This window comes from Thalassophryne amazonica, chromosome 5, assembly GCF_902500255.1.
Source record: "Thalassophryne amazonica chromosome 5, fThaAma1.1, whole genome shotgun sequence".
In the NCBI taxonomy this organism is placed as follows: Eukaryota; Metazoa; Chordata; class Actinopteri; order Batrachoidiformes; family Batrachoididae; genus Thalassophryne; species Thalassophryne amazonica.
Window position 1 is genome coordinate 15678142 of NC_047107.1, and position 16061 is coordinate 15694202.

Consider the following 16061-nt stretch of genomic DNA (forward strand, 5'->3'; position numbering starts at 1 on the left):
AGCGTGTTAACACTCAACCGGACATGAAAAGGCATGAACATACATGAAGCACAAGTTCTGTCGACAAACATTTTGGATATGTTGCAGGCAGAAATCACATCTGACTTTGTGCTTGGTGACTGAAAGGTTTTTATGGTGAATTTGTATGGCAAAGATTAAGCTTGGCCTCTACAGGGTACAGGTGGGTTTGAATGCATGATAAAAGCAGACCAGAATAAGAGGCAAGACTTAACTCGGACATTCCAGCTTTAGTGGCTTAAAATAATGTGAAGCATGAAACTTCTTTTTTTTAATGCAAGTCTCCAGACTGCTTTTAATGTTTTGTGATTACAGGTCCCAGGAAGAGGAAGCCATACGGTACATCCAGAAAGTATTCATAGCACTTCACAGTTTTCACATTTGTTGTTACAGCCTTACTCCAAAATGGAGTAAATTTTTTTTTTAACCCTCGGAATTCTACTCAACACCCCATAATAATGAGAAAAGTTTGTTTTTTAATTTTTTTGCAAATTAATAAATCACATGTACATAGTAAGTATTCTCACCCTTTGCTCAGTACTTTGTTGATGCACGTTTGGCAGCAATTACAACCTCAAGTCTTCTTGAATATGATGGCACATGGTTGACGCACAGATTTGGGCAGTTTTGCACATTCCTCTTTGCAGCACCTTTAAAACTCCATCAGGTTGGAAGGGGAGCGTCGGTGCACAGCCATTTTCAGATCTCTCTGTTAAGTTGGATTCAGGTCTGGGCTCTGGCTGGGCCACTCAACATTCACAGAGTTGTCCTGAAGCCAATCCTTTGATATCTTGTTTGTGTGCTTGGGGTCATTGTCCTGCTGAAAGATGAACCGTCACCCCAGTCTGAGGTCAAGAGCACTCTGGAGCAGGTTTTCATCCAGGATGTCTCTGTACATTGCTGCATTCATCTTTCCCTCAATCCTGACTAGTCTCCCAGTTCCTCCCACTGAAAATCATCCCCACAGCATGATGCTGCCACCACCATGCTTCACTGTAGGGATGGTGCCTGGTTTCCTCCAAACATGACACCTGGCATTCACACCAGAGTTAAATCTTTGTCTCATCAGACCAGAGAATTTTGTTTCTCATGGTCTGAGAGTCCTTCAGGTGCCTTTTGGCAAACTCCACGCAGGCTGCCATGTGCCTTTTACTAAGGAGTGGCTTCTGTCTGGCCACTCTACCATACAGGCTCAACTGGTGGATTGCTGCAGAGATGGTTTTCCTGCAGGAAGGTTCTCCTTTTTCCACAGAATGCTGGAGGTCTGATAGAGTGACCATAGGGTTCTCATTTCCCTGACCAAGGCCCCTTTCCCACGATCGCACAGTTTAGACGGGCAGGAAGCTCTAGGAAGTCTTGGTGGATCTGAACTTCCACCAGAATCTGAACTTCTTCCAATGATGACGAGGCAGCTGTGCTCATTGCGATCTTCAAAGCAGCAGAAATGTTTCTGTACCCTTCCCCATTTGTGCCTCGAGACAATCCTGTCTTGGAGGTCTACAGACAATTCCTTTGATTTGATGCTTGGTTTGTCCTCTGACATACACTGTCAACTGTGGGACCTTATGTGTAGACAGCTGTGTGTCTTTCCAAATCATGTCCAATCTACTGAATTTACCTCAGGTGGACTCAAATTAAGGTGTAGAAACATCTCACGGATGACGTAAACAGGATGTACCTGAGCTCAGGTTTGAGCTTCATGGCAAAGTGGTCTCTGAACTAGACTAAAAAGCTTATACTATTTATTATTAATCTGTTGCACTCCACGTAATATGTAACAATGCATGCCTTATAACACCATTTCTCCTTAATTAACGCACACTTTTTGTGGTACCTGGCTGTTATAACTGAAATTTCCCTTTGCGGATTAATAAAGTTCTGTTTTTCTATTATGTACATGTGATTTCTTAGTTTTATTACTTTTAAGAAATTTGCAGAAATGTAAAAAGAAAAACTTTTTCATATTGTCATTGTGGGGTATTGTGCATAGAATTGTGAGGAAAAAATGAATTTCATCCATTTTGGAATGAAGCTATAATATCAAAAAATGTGGAAAAAGTGCAGCGCTGTGAGTATTTTCTGGATGTACTGTACGTGTTGTTCTTTCAGCTGCTCCCCTTTTTGTTTGGGGTCATCACAGTGGATACAGCTAGATACATCCACATTGGTATTTGGCACCTGCTGGATGCTCTAACTGACGCAACTGCAGTTTTACCTGGAGAAATACCAACCCAGTCTCACGGCAAGCGTGATTCAGCAGCACAAAATATACATTAATCTATTGGTTTGTGATATTGCGACGAACAGCGCCTTACTTTCGTCACGGCAGCACAAATTCATTCTAATTCATTCCGTGATGGCTGCACAAAAGTGAAGCGGGGGGTCAGGGTGGGGGGAAGGAGTAGGATTAGGTTATGGTTAAAGGTTAGGGTTGGGGGTAGGAGTAGGGTTTAGGGAGTTTTAAAAAAAACCCCCGTCACAAAACTTTGACTTATTTCATGACGGGAGGACGAAAATAAAAACAAAAAAACACGAGACTGGGCAGGAAATAGACACAGCTCCGGGTGTTCCAAAGAGCTCTGTTATCCAAGTGCTAACCAGGCTCCACAAGCGTCTGCGATCTGATGGGATCAGTCTCACACAGATGGGACAGTTATCTGATTAAATGTTGGAACAACAGTACACCCGAACATTGTCATTATGATTAGGGCCATAAGTAGAAGAAGAATAGTTACTTATTTAACGTGGGTAACCACGAAAGTCTACGACAACGAAAGGCCCACGGCATGTGTCACTCCTCCCCACCAGCACTGATGTTAAGAGTGCCAGTCGGGAGCGTGGTTGCAATCGGGAAGCGAACCCGAGTCGCTGGCATCCCAGTCCAACGTGCAAGCTGTTATGCCACCACCTCCCTAAGTAATGGAACAATTACTTTTGTTTTTTACCTATCTGCATACCATCAACATCTATATTATAATAGCCAAGTGGCCTCATCACAGACAAACCGGGAAGAGATGACATTTGCTTTTTGGCATGCCTATGTGTAGCCGAGTGGGGATTAAAATATGATCTGAAACTAAAATTATAATAAAAATGTTGCCGACAACGCCACCTAGCGAGGGGCTAGGACCCAATTTAAAACACAGGTTCCATAAAACGGGTGAGCAGTGAATTAAAACCAAGAGAATAAAAAGTTTAGATATTTAATTACAGTGGATAAATAAAATACAAGAGTCGGTGTCTGCAGTCCATCAATTTGAATACTTTTAAAGCGGAGGTTAGGGTTAAAACTAAATAAATATCTAAAAATACACCAGCGCGAAATCCCGCGTCCATCTGGCTCCGTGGGCAGCATGGCTCCGTAACTTCCTTGTGCTGCACCTCTACCACTTGCGTGGGCCTGTCAAGGAAATAGAGCTGCCAGTGTACGCCCGGAGGTCCCCTCTGCTTGCTCTCCTCCCTTGCTTCTTGCTCTGCTCATTGTCTTTTACACTCTTGCCACTAATTTCCTAATTAGCAACGGGTGTACTCAGTTGTTCCTCAGCAGTCTGTGGGAAAAGTGGGCGTGGCCTAAACACAACTCAAACATTCCCAGAACACAGCAAAAATAAAATACACAGAAAAGCACAGCAAACTAAACAAACCATAAACATGCAATATTAATGATAAATTAATAACAGGCCATACTCCCACATATGTATTTTGGGTCAAGGATGAATGCTGCAAAAACAAAGCAGATAGGATAAATACTTTTGGAGAAATTCATTTTAGCTAACAATGGGTATTGTGCTGCAATGCACCATGGGAGTTCGGGGTTTTAAATGTTATTGTGGTTCATGTTTGTTTGTGTTATTGTGTTTTTTGTAGTTCAGTTGGTTTCGTCAGTTTAGTCAAGTGTCATGTTGCCACTACCATGAGTGAGAAGGACAGTGGGTTTGATGTCTTCTGCCACCGTCTGTTTGTGCACGTCTACACATAGAAGCACCTACTTTATATACACTCAACAAAAATATAAACGCAACACTTTTGGTTTTGCTCCCATTTTGTATGAGATGAACTCAAAGATCTAAAACTTTTTCCACATACACAATATCACCATTTCCCTCAAATATTGTTCACAAACCAGTCTAAATCTGTGATAGTGAGCACTTCTCCTTTGCTGAGATAATCCATCCCACCTCACAGGTGTGCCATATCAAGATGCTGATTAGACACCATGATTAGTGCACAGGTGTGCCTTAGACTGCCCACAATAAAAAGCCACTCTGAAAGGTGCAGTTTTGTTTTATTGGGGGGGGGATACCAGTCAGTATCTGGTGTGACCACCATTTGCCTCATGCAGTGCAACACATCTCCTTCGCATAGAGTTGATCAGGTTGTCAATTGTGGCCTGTGGAATGTTGGTCCACTCCTCTTCAATGGCTGTGCGAAGTTGCTGGATATTGGCAGGAACTGGTACACACTGTCGTATACGCCGGTCCAGAGCATCCCAAACATGCTCAATGGGTGACATGTCCGGTGAGTATGCCGGCCATGCAAGAACTGGAACATTTTCAGCTTCCAAGAATTGTGTACAGATCCTTGCAACACGGGGCCGTGCATTATCCTGCTGCAACATGAGGTGATGTTCTTGGATGTATGGCACAACAATGGGCCTCAGGATCTCGTCACGGTATCTCTGTGCATTCAAAATGCCATCAATAAAATGCACCTGTGTTCTTAGTCCATAACAGGCGCCTGCCCATACCATAACCCCACCGCCACCATGGGCCACTCGATCCACAACATTGACATCAGAAAACCGCTCACCCACACGATGCCACACACGCTGTCTGCCATCTGCCCTGAACAGTGTGAACTGGGATTCATCCGTGAAGAGAACACCTCTCCAACGTGCCAAACGCCAGCGAATGTGAGCATTTGCCCACTCAAGTCGGTTACAACGACGAACTGGAGTCAGGTCGAGACCCCGATGAGGACGAGCATGCAGATGAGCTTCCCTGAGACGGTTTCTGACAGTTTGTGCAGAAATTCTTTGGTTATGCAAACCAATTGTTTCAGCAGCTGTCCGAGTGGCTGGTCTCAGACGATCTTGGAGGTGAACATGCTGGATGTGGAGGACCTGGGCTGGTGTGGTTACACATGGTCTGTGGTTGTATGTACTGCCAAATTCTTTGAAACGCCTTTGGAGACGGCTTATGGTAGAGAAATGAACATTCAATACACGAGCAACAGCTCTGGTTGACATTCCTGCTGTCAGCATGCCAATTGCACGCTCCTTCAAATCTTGCGACATCTGTGGCATTGTGCTGTGTGATAAAACTGCACCTTTCAGAGTGGCCTTTTATTGTGGGCAGTCTAAGGCACACCTGTGCACTAATCATGGTGTCTAATCAGCATCTTGATATGGCACATCTGTGAGGTGGGATGGATTATCTCAGCAAAGGAGAAGTGCTCACTATCACAGATTTAAACTGGTTTGTGAACAATATTTGAGGGAAATGGTGATATTGTGTATGTGGAAAAAGTTTTAGATCTTTGAGTTCATCTCATACAAAATGGGAGCAAAACCAAAAGTGTTGCGTTTATATTTTTGTTGTGTGTGTGTATATATATTTATATATATATATACACACACACACAGTGACGAAAATAAGTATTTGAACACCCTGCGATTTTGCAAGTTCCCCCCCTGGCTGTGTGTTTGGGGTCATTGTCATGCTGGAAGACCCAGCCATGACCCATCTTCAATGCTCTTACTGAGGGAAGGAGGTTGTTTGCCAAAATCTCGCAATACATGACCCTTCAATATGGTGCAGTCGTCCTGTCCTCTTTGCAGAAGAGTACCCCCAGAGTATGATGTTTCCACTCCCATGCTTCACAGTTGGGACATGGTAAGCGAAGGTGATTCCAAAAAGCTCTATTCTTGTCTCATCTGATGACATGACCTTCTCCCATGCCTCTTCTGGATCATCCAGATGGTCACTGATGAACTTCAAACGGGCCTGGACATGTGCTGGCTTGAGCAGGGGGACCTTGCTGCCCTGCAGGATTTTAAATCATGACAGCATCATGTGTTACTAATGTAATCTTTGTGACTGTGGTCCCAGCTCTCTTCAGGTCATACCAGGTCCTCCTGCATAGTTCTGAGCTTTCTCAGAATCATCCTTACCCCACAAAGTGAGATCTTGCATGGGAGAACTTACAAAATCGCAGGGTGTTCAAATACTTATTTTCCTCACTGTAGGTTGAAGAGGATTTGCAAATCATTGTATTGTTTTTATTTACATTTTACACAACGTCCCAGCTTCAATGGAATTGGGGTTGTACATACAGCTGTGTTCAAAAAAAGTGAGTAAAGCTCAAAATCCTTATATACTAGCTTTTATTGCCATACACATAAATGAACTGCGATCCACATACTATTCAAAATCAAAGCATGAAGAAAAAATGTAATCACTTTCTGTAAAGTAACAAAAAATGTTAATTTTTTTCTTAAGATCCTTTCTATATAAAGGATCTGGTCACGGGTGAAACTGAATCACAGACCTTCCTACTGTGAGGCAAGAGTGCTAATTACTGATAGTAGTTAGCAGTAGTCTGACGTACACAAGATCACACACAAAATAAAGACAAAGGGACTGTGCCTATGCTGTCCTCTGCCTACCCTGCTTATAGGTAAAATAGGTGCAGAATACCATAATTGTAAAATAAATGTCAACAGTGCAACAGAATTAGTATGTCATGAAAAGGGTAGCTTGCTTCTACCGTAAAGAATATTCCAGTGCCAGTCATGAAGATGATCAAAACCTCTACTTGCCACCTACTGTCATAAACAAAAAGGTAACACAAACATACAATAAGCATTCTGCAGCTGTCTCATTACAGTTGGACATCGTGCACGAAACAACTGGGGAAGGTGCAGCTTTACTGGAGGCTGAAGGAGAGCTGGATATGTGGTGTCTGTCTTTGAACTGTTCAGCTCGCCCTACAGAGGTTGATCCTGGGCAGGAGTCCAGTCCACCACAGGGTTAAACCATCACATCTTCTGCTGGAGGAAAGGACCAGATGAAAACCCAGTTCTGGTTCAACGCCACAACGTTCTCGGTGTTGGAAGGTGATGCTCTGAACTGAGGTGATTAATACATCAGACAAATCGTGCCATTTAAAAGGTTCCCCCCAATTTTTTTTTTTTTAAACAAGATCTTAATCCCAATAAAATTCTGAACATAAAAACTTAAAAAAAAATGTGAAACAATTTGTTTCAAGCCACATCCATCCTGCTTTGTAATGAACGTGAAAGAATTAAAGCCATCCACAAGTACAGTAAGTCTCATCGAAAGAAGCAGTTATCATATATGTGGTGGACACCAATCAAAAGAAACCATTTACCAAACAAGCTCAAAGATTGGTTCAATGACAAAAATATTATTAAGAAGTGTTAACAAGGACAAAGAGCTGATTAATAACATCAATGCAGCTTTTAAAACATGACGATGCGGCATTACATCTTAGTGTTCCTCTGTACAATACTAACATGTGACTTTTTAAAAGTACAAAAATCTGCATACTAGGTGTTGTATCTGCAAACAGACTTATTCAATTCCTTTGACTTTTAACTCATCTCGAACACGGCTCAGATAATCAGGATCAGGGTATCCAAACCTACAAAAAATAAAAACAAGAATACAAGAAGAAACAAGAATGATTCATAATGTCATTTTTTCACATCCATGTTGGAAATTCATAAAATGACAGGAGTGAAATGAGCCACATAATGTGCTCAGATCAGGATGTCTGTATTCATGGTTACATTCACAGTGCAAGAAGTCTCACCTTCCACAAAAGAAACAAAGAACTAACTCAAAGAATGGATGTACTCAATGTACACTGAAGAAAAAAGTTTTTAGCCAGAATAGCGAAATTACAGCGTTTCCAAATATGACTACAGGGTTTCACCCTCCTGTTATTAACATTTTGGGTTTTTCATCTAATATTGCCCTGAGATATCTTGCCTGAACAGATCCTTGCCATTTGATTGGTGGTTTGTATGTCACATGACATGGATTAGCCATACCATTTGCCATTGTGTTCCATTTACCATGCAATTTTTGTACTATACGATTTGTGGTATTGCATGCCGTGACCACCAGAGGCTCTCACAGTAGCGGTAACGGTGCTTAGCTGAAAAACAAACTATCACTGCATGTCTCCACATCACTTCCAACCAAGGGCGTAGGTTTGGTCTCAGCTTTGGTAGGGACAATACCACCCCCACCCCCCCCGGCCCCCCTGCCCACCACCACCCCCTAACCCACTCATACCATTAGACGCACAAGTACAGCATAATACATAACATATGACGACATAATGCTGAATAATTTAACACTTTATTTACAATATTAAGTGTGTAGGCAAACAAATAGCTTAAATAACAAAATTGCACCCAAAATCACGAATCTATTCTATAGGCCTACACCTGAGAGAACAAGACAACAAAAAATATACTTGTGGAGCTAAAAAAAAAAAAAGTTTTTGCAACCAAGATGTATAATCTATTCTCTTCATCAATAATGCAGTTGTAGGTATCTGGCAACCTAATTTGCCAAAAAAAAAAAAAAAAAAAAAAGGGATTTCCAATAACATATATGGTGTATTACGGTAAACGTAAGCCTGTGATGTCATAACGCAGAGGAAAAACACGGAAGTTTCACACTAGTGCGCCGCTGATTCTCATTACCGTAAGTTCTCATGTAAGCCCTCACTCTGAAAAATTTCAACACTGACAGCAAGCCAAGAACCTGTGCTTTCCAACAGTATGCTATGCTATATGTTGCATATATTATGGTAAAGTGCGTTCGGTGACTTTTGAAACGAGGGAAAAGTATGAAAAAGAGCGCAAAACTGACAGAAAAGTACAGAGACAGACAGCAAACATAAATGTAGTAATTTTTGAGGAAAAGGCAGGGTGTTAGTGTCATTTGTGAAGATGTGTTTGTGTGGGTGTGCAGTTTATTTTAAGTGTGGCGCACAGCATTGTTCACAAGCCCCGCCCTTCTTGTTTTTCTGCACCGGAGCGGTGTTGCCAGATATGAAATATGAAACTATCGTACCAAAACCTCAAAATTATCGTATTTTGGGAGAAATTATCGTACACAAACAAACGCATACAACGTAGCTATTTTTGCATTTTGTTTTTTTTAAATTTACAAAGAATTTTGTCACATTTTTAAACAGTAATTATAGTAATGGGGAAACTATGGCACAGAAAGAACACAAATGCACAAGCAAATGCACTACCAGACTAGAAAGATTTTTTTTTTCTGTGAAGGGACACAAACGTGTCAATTACCAGACTAGAAAGAGTCAAATTCAACCTTGAGGTCGCTGTCGTCATCCGATGCCATGGCCACTTGTGCAGATTTTGTTGAACACAGAAAAAATGTTGACACCTCCATAAGGAACTTGAACCTTTTTTTTTTATTTTTCTTGTATATCTCTTCGCTCTTGTGTTTTGTTCGTTTGTTATTGCATTTGTTGAAATAAAGTTTCGAAAAAAAAAAAAAGATGTTGGCTGGGGAATCTTCCTGTCACGGCAGAGATAGGATGGGAACTTGTATAGAGAGGGGGCGGGCTTTCAAATGACTTTGTCCCGGTCGCCCAAAGCCAGCATCAGCCCTGTGTGTGGTGTGTCTTTGATGCCGCCTGAGTGCAACGCCTGCAAAATGATTCTTGGGTGTCAGAGAGAGATGCGTGTTTGGGCAACCAACTGAAATTATCGTACATATTGGATTTTTTCCCTTTATTGATCGTACAGAGGGCAAAACTATCGTACAAATACGATAATTATCGTACATCTGGCAACACTGCACCGGAGCCACCCATCCTCTGTGCTCCGGGACCTCCCACTTTACAAATGAAGCACTGCCTGCCAAGAGATGCGCTTTGTTTACATCCATGTGAGAAGAACGTGAGCCAATGAAATTGCAACATGGTAACCCTGTCACTCGAAAACACAAAACGTGACGACTAAAATTATAGTATCGAGTTCGCAAAAAATAGTGAATGATTTTGATATATAAAAAAAAATGCTAAATATTGGTAGGGACTATTTTGCCATCCCAAAATATTGGTTGTGACTTGTCCCTATGGTCCATATGCAAACCTACGCCCCTGCTTCCAACCATCTGTGACTCACACTCGGTATAATTTCGTTGGTGAATCCCAGCTCCAAGGTCTATTTACATGGATTTGCATATTTCAATAGGGGCGTGGAAAGGAGGAGTTTGGTGCATGTGCGCTCAATTCCATGTTGATCAGGATGTACAAAATTTTAAAATTTTTGTGCTTGTGCCAGTTTCCAGGTTTTGAGGTACAACATGTTTTAGTAGGAAATCCATGCAAGTCTTTGTACATGAGGCCCCAGGTCTCTCATGTTAGCCGCCAGATGTGTATGTGCTGACATACAATGCCGGTAATTTGACTCCTGAGGGAGCGACGCCTTCTCGTAGTGATGTTCGAAAAAGGAAGTACAATTCCTACACCGTTGAGAGAAAGCTGCATGCTATTGCGTTTGCTGAAAAAACGAAAAAAAAAAAAATAGCAAGGTAGGTACAGTTTAAAGTTAATCATTTTCTTTAAATGAAACAAAGGAAGCACAAAGTTGTCTATTTCTTCAGCTTTGAAAAAATTTGCTATAAAACATTCCTCATTAGGCCTTTTTTTATCATGTTGTGGCAACTTTTAGTACCATAATTTCATTGTATCCTACAACCCTATTTCAAAATGAGCAAATATTTGCACAAAAACAAAGTTTATCAGTTTGAACAATAAATATCTTGTCTTTGTGGTGTATTCAATTGAAGATAGGTTGAAGAGGATTTGCAAATCATGGTATTCTGTTTGTATTTACATTTTACACAACGTCCCAACTTCATTGGAATTGGGGTTGTACACTAATTTAATCGATGATACATGGTTCATAACATAACATTTTTTTTTTCATTGTACAAAACAGGATGTTTCGTTCATGTCTGGATATTATCTGTAGCGTATACACTATAACCACATACAGTAGTGTTCAGAATAATAGTAGTGCTATGTGACTAAAAAGATTAATCCAGGTTTTGAGTATATTTCTTATTGTTACATGGGAAACAAGGTACCAGTAGATTCAGTAGATTCTCACAAATCCAACAAGACCAAGCATTCATGATATGCACACTCTTAAGAGTATGAAATTGGGCTATTAGTAAAAAAAGTAGAAAAGGGGGTGTTCACAATAATAGCAGTGTGGCATTCAGTCAGTGAGTTTGTCAATTTTGTGGAACAAACAGGTGTGAATCAGGTGTCCCCTATTTAAGGATGAAGCCAGCGCACCTGTTGAACGTGCTTTTCTCTTTGAAAGCCTGAGGAAAATGGGACGTTCAAGACACTGTTCAGAAGAACAGCGTAGTTTGAATAAAAAGTTGATTGGAGAGGGGAAAACTTATACGCAGGTGCAAAAAATTATAGGCTGTTCATCTACAATGATCTCCAATGCTTTAAAATGGACAAAAAAAAAACAGACGCGTGGAAGAAAACAGAAAACAACCATCAAAATGGATAGAAAAAATAACCAGAATGGCAAAGGCTCACCCATTGATCAGCTCCAGGATGATCAAAGACAGTCTGGAGTTACCTGTAAGTGCTGTGACAGTTAGAAGACGCCTGTGTGAAGCTAATTTATTTGCAAGAATCCCCCGCAAAGTCCCTCTGTTAAATAAAAGACAGGTGCAGAAGAGGGTACAATTTGCCAAAGAACACATCAACTGGCCTAAAGAGAAATGGAGGAATTTTTGTGGACTGATGAGAGTAAAACTGTTCTTTTTGGGTCCAAGGGCCGCAGACAGTTTGTGAGACGACCCCCAAACTCTGAATTCAAGCCACAGTTCACAGTGAAGACAGTGGAGCATGGTGGTGCAAGCATCATGATATGGGCATGTTTCTCCTACTATGGTGTTGGGCCTATATATCGCATACCAGGTATCATGGATCAGTTTGGATATGTCAAAATCCTTGAAGAGGTCATGTTGCCTTATGCTGAAGAGGACATGCCCTTGAAATGAGTGTTTCAACAAGACAATGACCCCAAGCACACAACAGGCAAAATCTTGGTTCCAAACCAACAAAATTAATGCCTCGCAGATGTGAAGAAATCATGAAAATCTGTGGTTATACAACTAAATACTAGTTTAGTGATTAAAAAAAAATTAAAAAAGCAGTTTGAACATAATAGTTTTGAGTTTGTAGCGTCAACAGCAGATGCTACTATTATTGTGAACACCCCCTTTTCTACTTATTTTTTTTTTTACTAATAGCCCAATTTCATAACCTTAAGAGTGTGCATATCATGAATGCTTGGTGTTGTTGCATTTGTGAGAATGTACTGAATCTATTGGTGCCTTGTTTCCCATGTAACAATAAAAAATATACTCAAAACCTGGATCAATCTTTTTAGTCACATAGCACTACTATTATTCTGAACACTACTGTACGTAAAATGGGTTCCCCTCTCAAAATGAAATGGCCTGATATAAAACTTAAAAGTACAGGTATCTGTTATATTATTATGATGCATTTTGACAGGAAGCAGCAGCACTTCACTTCAAGGTGGACCCCAAAAGCATTCAGGAGTGGTGTAAGCAAAAGAACCATTTACAGGCTACAAAAGATGGTAACTGTCTCAAGCATCAGCGTCTGTACGGGCCGGTCACAAGCCACTCAGTGAGGACCTAAAGGAACTGCTAGTCCAGTGGTTGGAGGATGAGAGTCATATATCACGCAATATGCTCGAGGACAAAGCTCTTACACTTTGTACAACTTTGGAAACTTCTGTGAAGTCTCATTTGTAGCCAGCCTCTACTGGCTACAGAACTTCCTGGCGTGTAATGATATTTCCCTTCTCAAGAAAAAAAAAAAAAGAACCAGGCCCAGAAACCCCCTCACATGGTGGTTGACATGCTTGAGAAATTCATTCATTATGTGCATCACCTTCACATCCGTCACCAATACCAGGACAGTTCCACCATTGCAATGGATGAGATGACTGTCTGGTTGGCCATGGTGCCTGGCATGACCTTGGACAATACTGGTGCAACTTCCATGGCCATTTGAACAGCTGGGCATGACAAGACCAGGCTTACCCTCATGCTTTCTGCCAAAGCCAACAGCACCAAGTTGCCCCCATTCCTGGTTTAAGGGCAAGTGTTGTGACAAAGAAGTAGACGCCATGTCTGGTGTTGTGGCAGCCTCCTCCCACATGTATGATTACATTTAGTTGAGTCACTCTGTTTTCTAAATCCACTGCAGAGTGGCACCTTAAAATCCTAAAATGGATGGGCACGCTAGGGTGTCAGTTGCAGAGGAATGACGGCAGCTGTCGCATTGGTAGGGTTTTGATTTAGCACCACATTGATTTCTTACCAACCCCTTATAAGAATTTGAGAATATCCAGCTAGATGCTACATGACAGATCTAAAGTGGTCGTCTTTGGTTCGCCACACTCAGGGATATGTGTGAAACTTACAGTGGAGGCAGCAAGCAGCATTTTGTTAATAATTGTCAGCCTTGAATAAAGAACTACCTTGTTTAGGTGCCGGTCTGTGCACAGTTTGAAAAAAATAAACACCGAGCTTTTAATCAAGGCAATATAGTATCTGGATATTGGGCGAATGCAACTTTTTCCCTTAGATGACATTAGCAGCCATTTTACAAAATGGCCATCTGCGATCACTCATATTGCATCTGCCCTATATAAAATACAGTTGTCATGAGTCCTTGAAGTGAGGTATTTAGCTGTGAATACTGTAGGTATATGCAAATTGGGGGTGCCAGAAAAAATTGATCCAAAATGTCCAAGAATCAATTTTTAAAAAGCAATTTTTTAAACATTTTCTTGCTTACTCGCTGTGTGTACTGTTTGCAAGAAGGGTCCGGCGTGCTTCAAACATTTGTGAGCTGCAGCTTAGCATGGCGGAAGAAGAGCTAATTCAGCCATCACCATCTTTGCTGAAGGCAAATGTTTGGGCGCATTTTGGATTTTATTCTTTGCTGTGTAAGAAGGAGCTTGACATGACTTATGCAGTGTGCAAAATCTGCAAAATGAAAGTTAAGTACTTCAGAAACAGTTCAAATCCGCAAGCCCACATGCGACGCCATCACCCAGAGCTAAAAGAAGCGGAGCAGCGGTCTCTGCCAACTACTAACCAGCGCACACTCCATCACTTCACTAAACTGCCAGCCAACTCTGAACGAGCAAAGCAGATAAGCAAATTTACATCTTTAGAATCAATTGATTAACCCTGTAAAGCTGCATTTTCTTAAACATAAACATTTTTTAAGTAAGACAACTATTTCTCAGAGCTCTTTCAATCGAAAATCAATTCTGAATCGAATCGTCACCCCAAGAATCGGAATTGAATTGAATCGTGAGTTGTTGTAAGATTCACATCCCTAATGCAAATATTCTACAAAAGGTTCATCTCCAATTCCATGACTACAGCACTGCTCATGAAGATGAAATCATCTCTTCATAAGCACTTCAAGGCAGAGCCAAGCTTCAGATGACCCAGCCAGGATGTGAGCTCTCCTGTATGCTGTGTATCCACTGGTCCACTTGCATGCTGGATTTTGTATCATCAGTTATCCAGCTTCACAATGAAGTGTTACACTAGTGCCAGTATACAGACAGGGAGTGAAAGTCACCAAACCAGTTCAAAAGCAGGTGACAGTGTGGCCAGAAGAAGCTGCCTCTGCTCTTCAAGACTGCTTTGATGCAAGAGACTGGGAAATGTTTAAGCAGGCAGCCACTTCCAACAACCAGACAGACATAGAGGAATACACAGACACTGTGACCTCTTATATCACCAAGGGCATTGATGATGTGACCCACACAAGAAACATCATCACTCGGGCTAACTGAAAGCCATGGCTGACAAGTGACGTCCTCAGGCTGCTGAGGGCCAGAGACAAAGCCTTCAGAGCCGGGGATGAGTCTGGCAAGAAAGCAAAACAGGACTACACTCACAAGATAACCGCCCACTTCAAAGACAGCAAGGACGCACAGAGCCTATAGCAGGACATTCAGGCCATCACGGACTACAAGCCCATGCCACAGAGCTGCAAGAGCAACATCCTTCTGCTCAACAACTTAATCACTTCTTTGCACGCTTTGAAGCACAAAACAACACACGCCCACAGAAAACCCCTCCCCACGACCAGACCCTGTGCCTCTCTGCCACCAACGTGAAGAGGACACTCGCTGCTATCAAAACCTGCAAGGCAACAGGTCCAGACACTCTTTAACACCTCCCTGAAGCAAGCCGTTGTTCCATCATGTTTCAAAGCTGCCGCCATCATACCTGTGTCTAAACCAAACTGTCTAAACCAAATTGTGAAATGGTCAAGCAAGCTGATTGGAGAGTCTCAGCTTCAGCCAGAATCCCTGTATATCAAACAGGTACAGAGGATAGCTGGTTCCATTTTGAGAGACAACTCCCACCCTCTTCATAGTGAGTTTCAGCTGCTCCCCTCAGGTCGGAGGTTCAGGGTACCAGCTTGTAAAACTAAACGCTACAAAAACAGTTTTGTACCAGCAGCCATCAGTGCTGTAAACAAGTAACAGAAACTTTATATAACTTTTGTATTTATTTTTTGTATAGTCTTTTTACCTTGTTTTTATGAACAGCACATTTTTATTTTTATTTATTTATTTAGTTTTATCCTTTTGGCTCAGTATGATACGTTTTTAGACTTTTTATCTACTGATGTTTTAACTCATCTTGCTTTTATTCTACTTTGGGGCCGTCCTTGTGTTTTTTTTTTTTAGCTTTTTAGCACTGTTGTTGCTTTGTCTTGTTCTGTGTTTACCAAACGAGATGACTCACTCACTGTAAACTAATTTTACCCAAGGGTATAATAATAAATTTAATCTGAATCTGTCCCGAAGAAATCCATCCTGTTTCAGTGACTTCTGCCCTGTGGCACTGACACCCATCAACATT

At 41.5% G+C, this 16061-nt stretch overlaps 1 protein-coding gene across 2 annotated transcripts in view; it reads right to left on the reverse strand.

The window, feature by feature from the left end:
• Positions 1 to 2107: 2107 nt before the first annotated feature.
• si:dkey-3h3.3 (uncharacterized protein LOC100144568 homolog) overlaps positions 2108 to 16061 on the reverse strand; it is a 32674-nt gene continuing 18720 nt past the window's right edge. The window contains exons 4-5 of one of the 2 annotated variants that reach the window (XM_034169742.1): positions 7590 to 7683; positions 2108 to 2120 (exon numbers count right to left, since the gene is read on the reverse strand). In XM_034169742.1, the coding sequence (XP_034025633.1) occupies positions 7614 to 7683 (70 nt within the window). In that variant the 3' untranslated portion in view covers positions 2108 to 2120; positions 7590 to 7613. Of the gene's footprint in view, positions 2121 to 7144; positions 7684 to 16061 lie in introns of those variants that run through there. The other variant, XM_034169741.1, reaches the window with a different exon arrangement.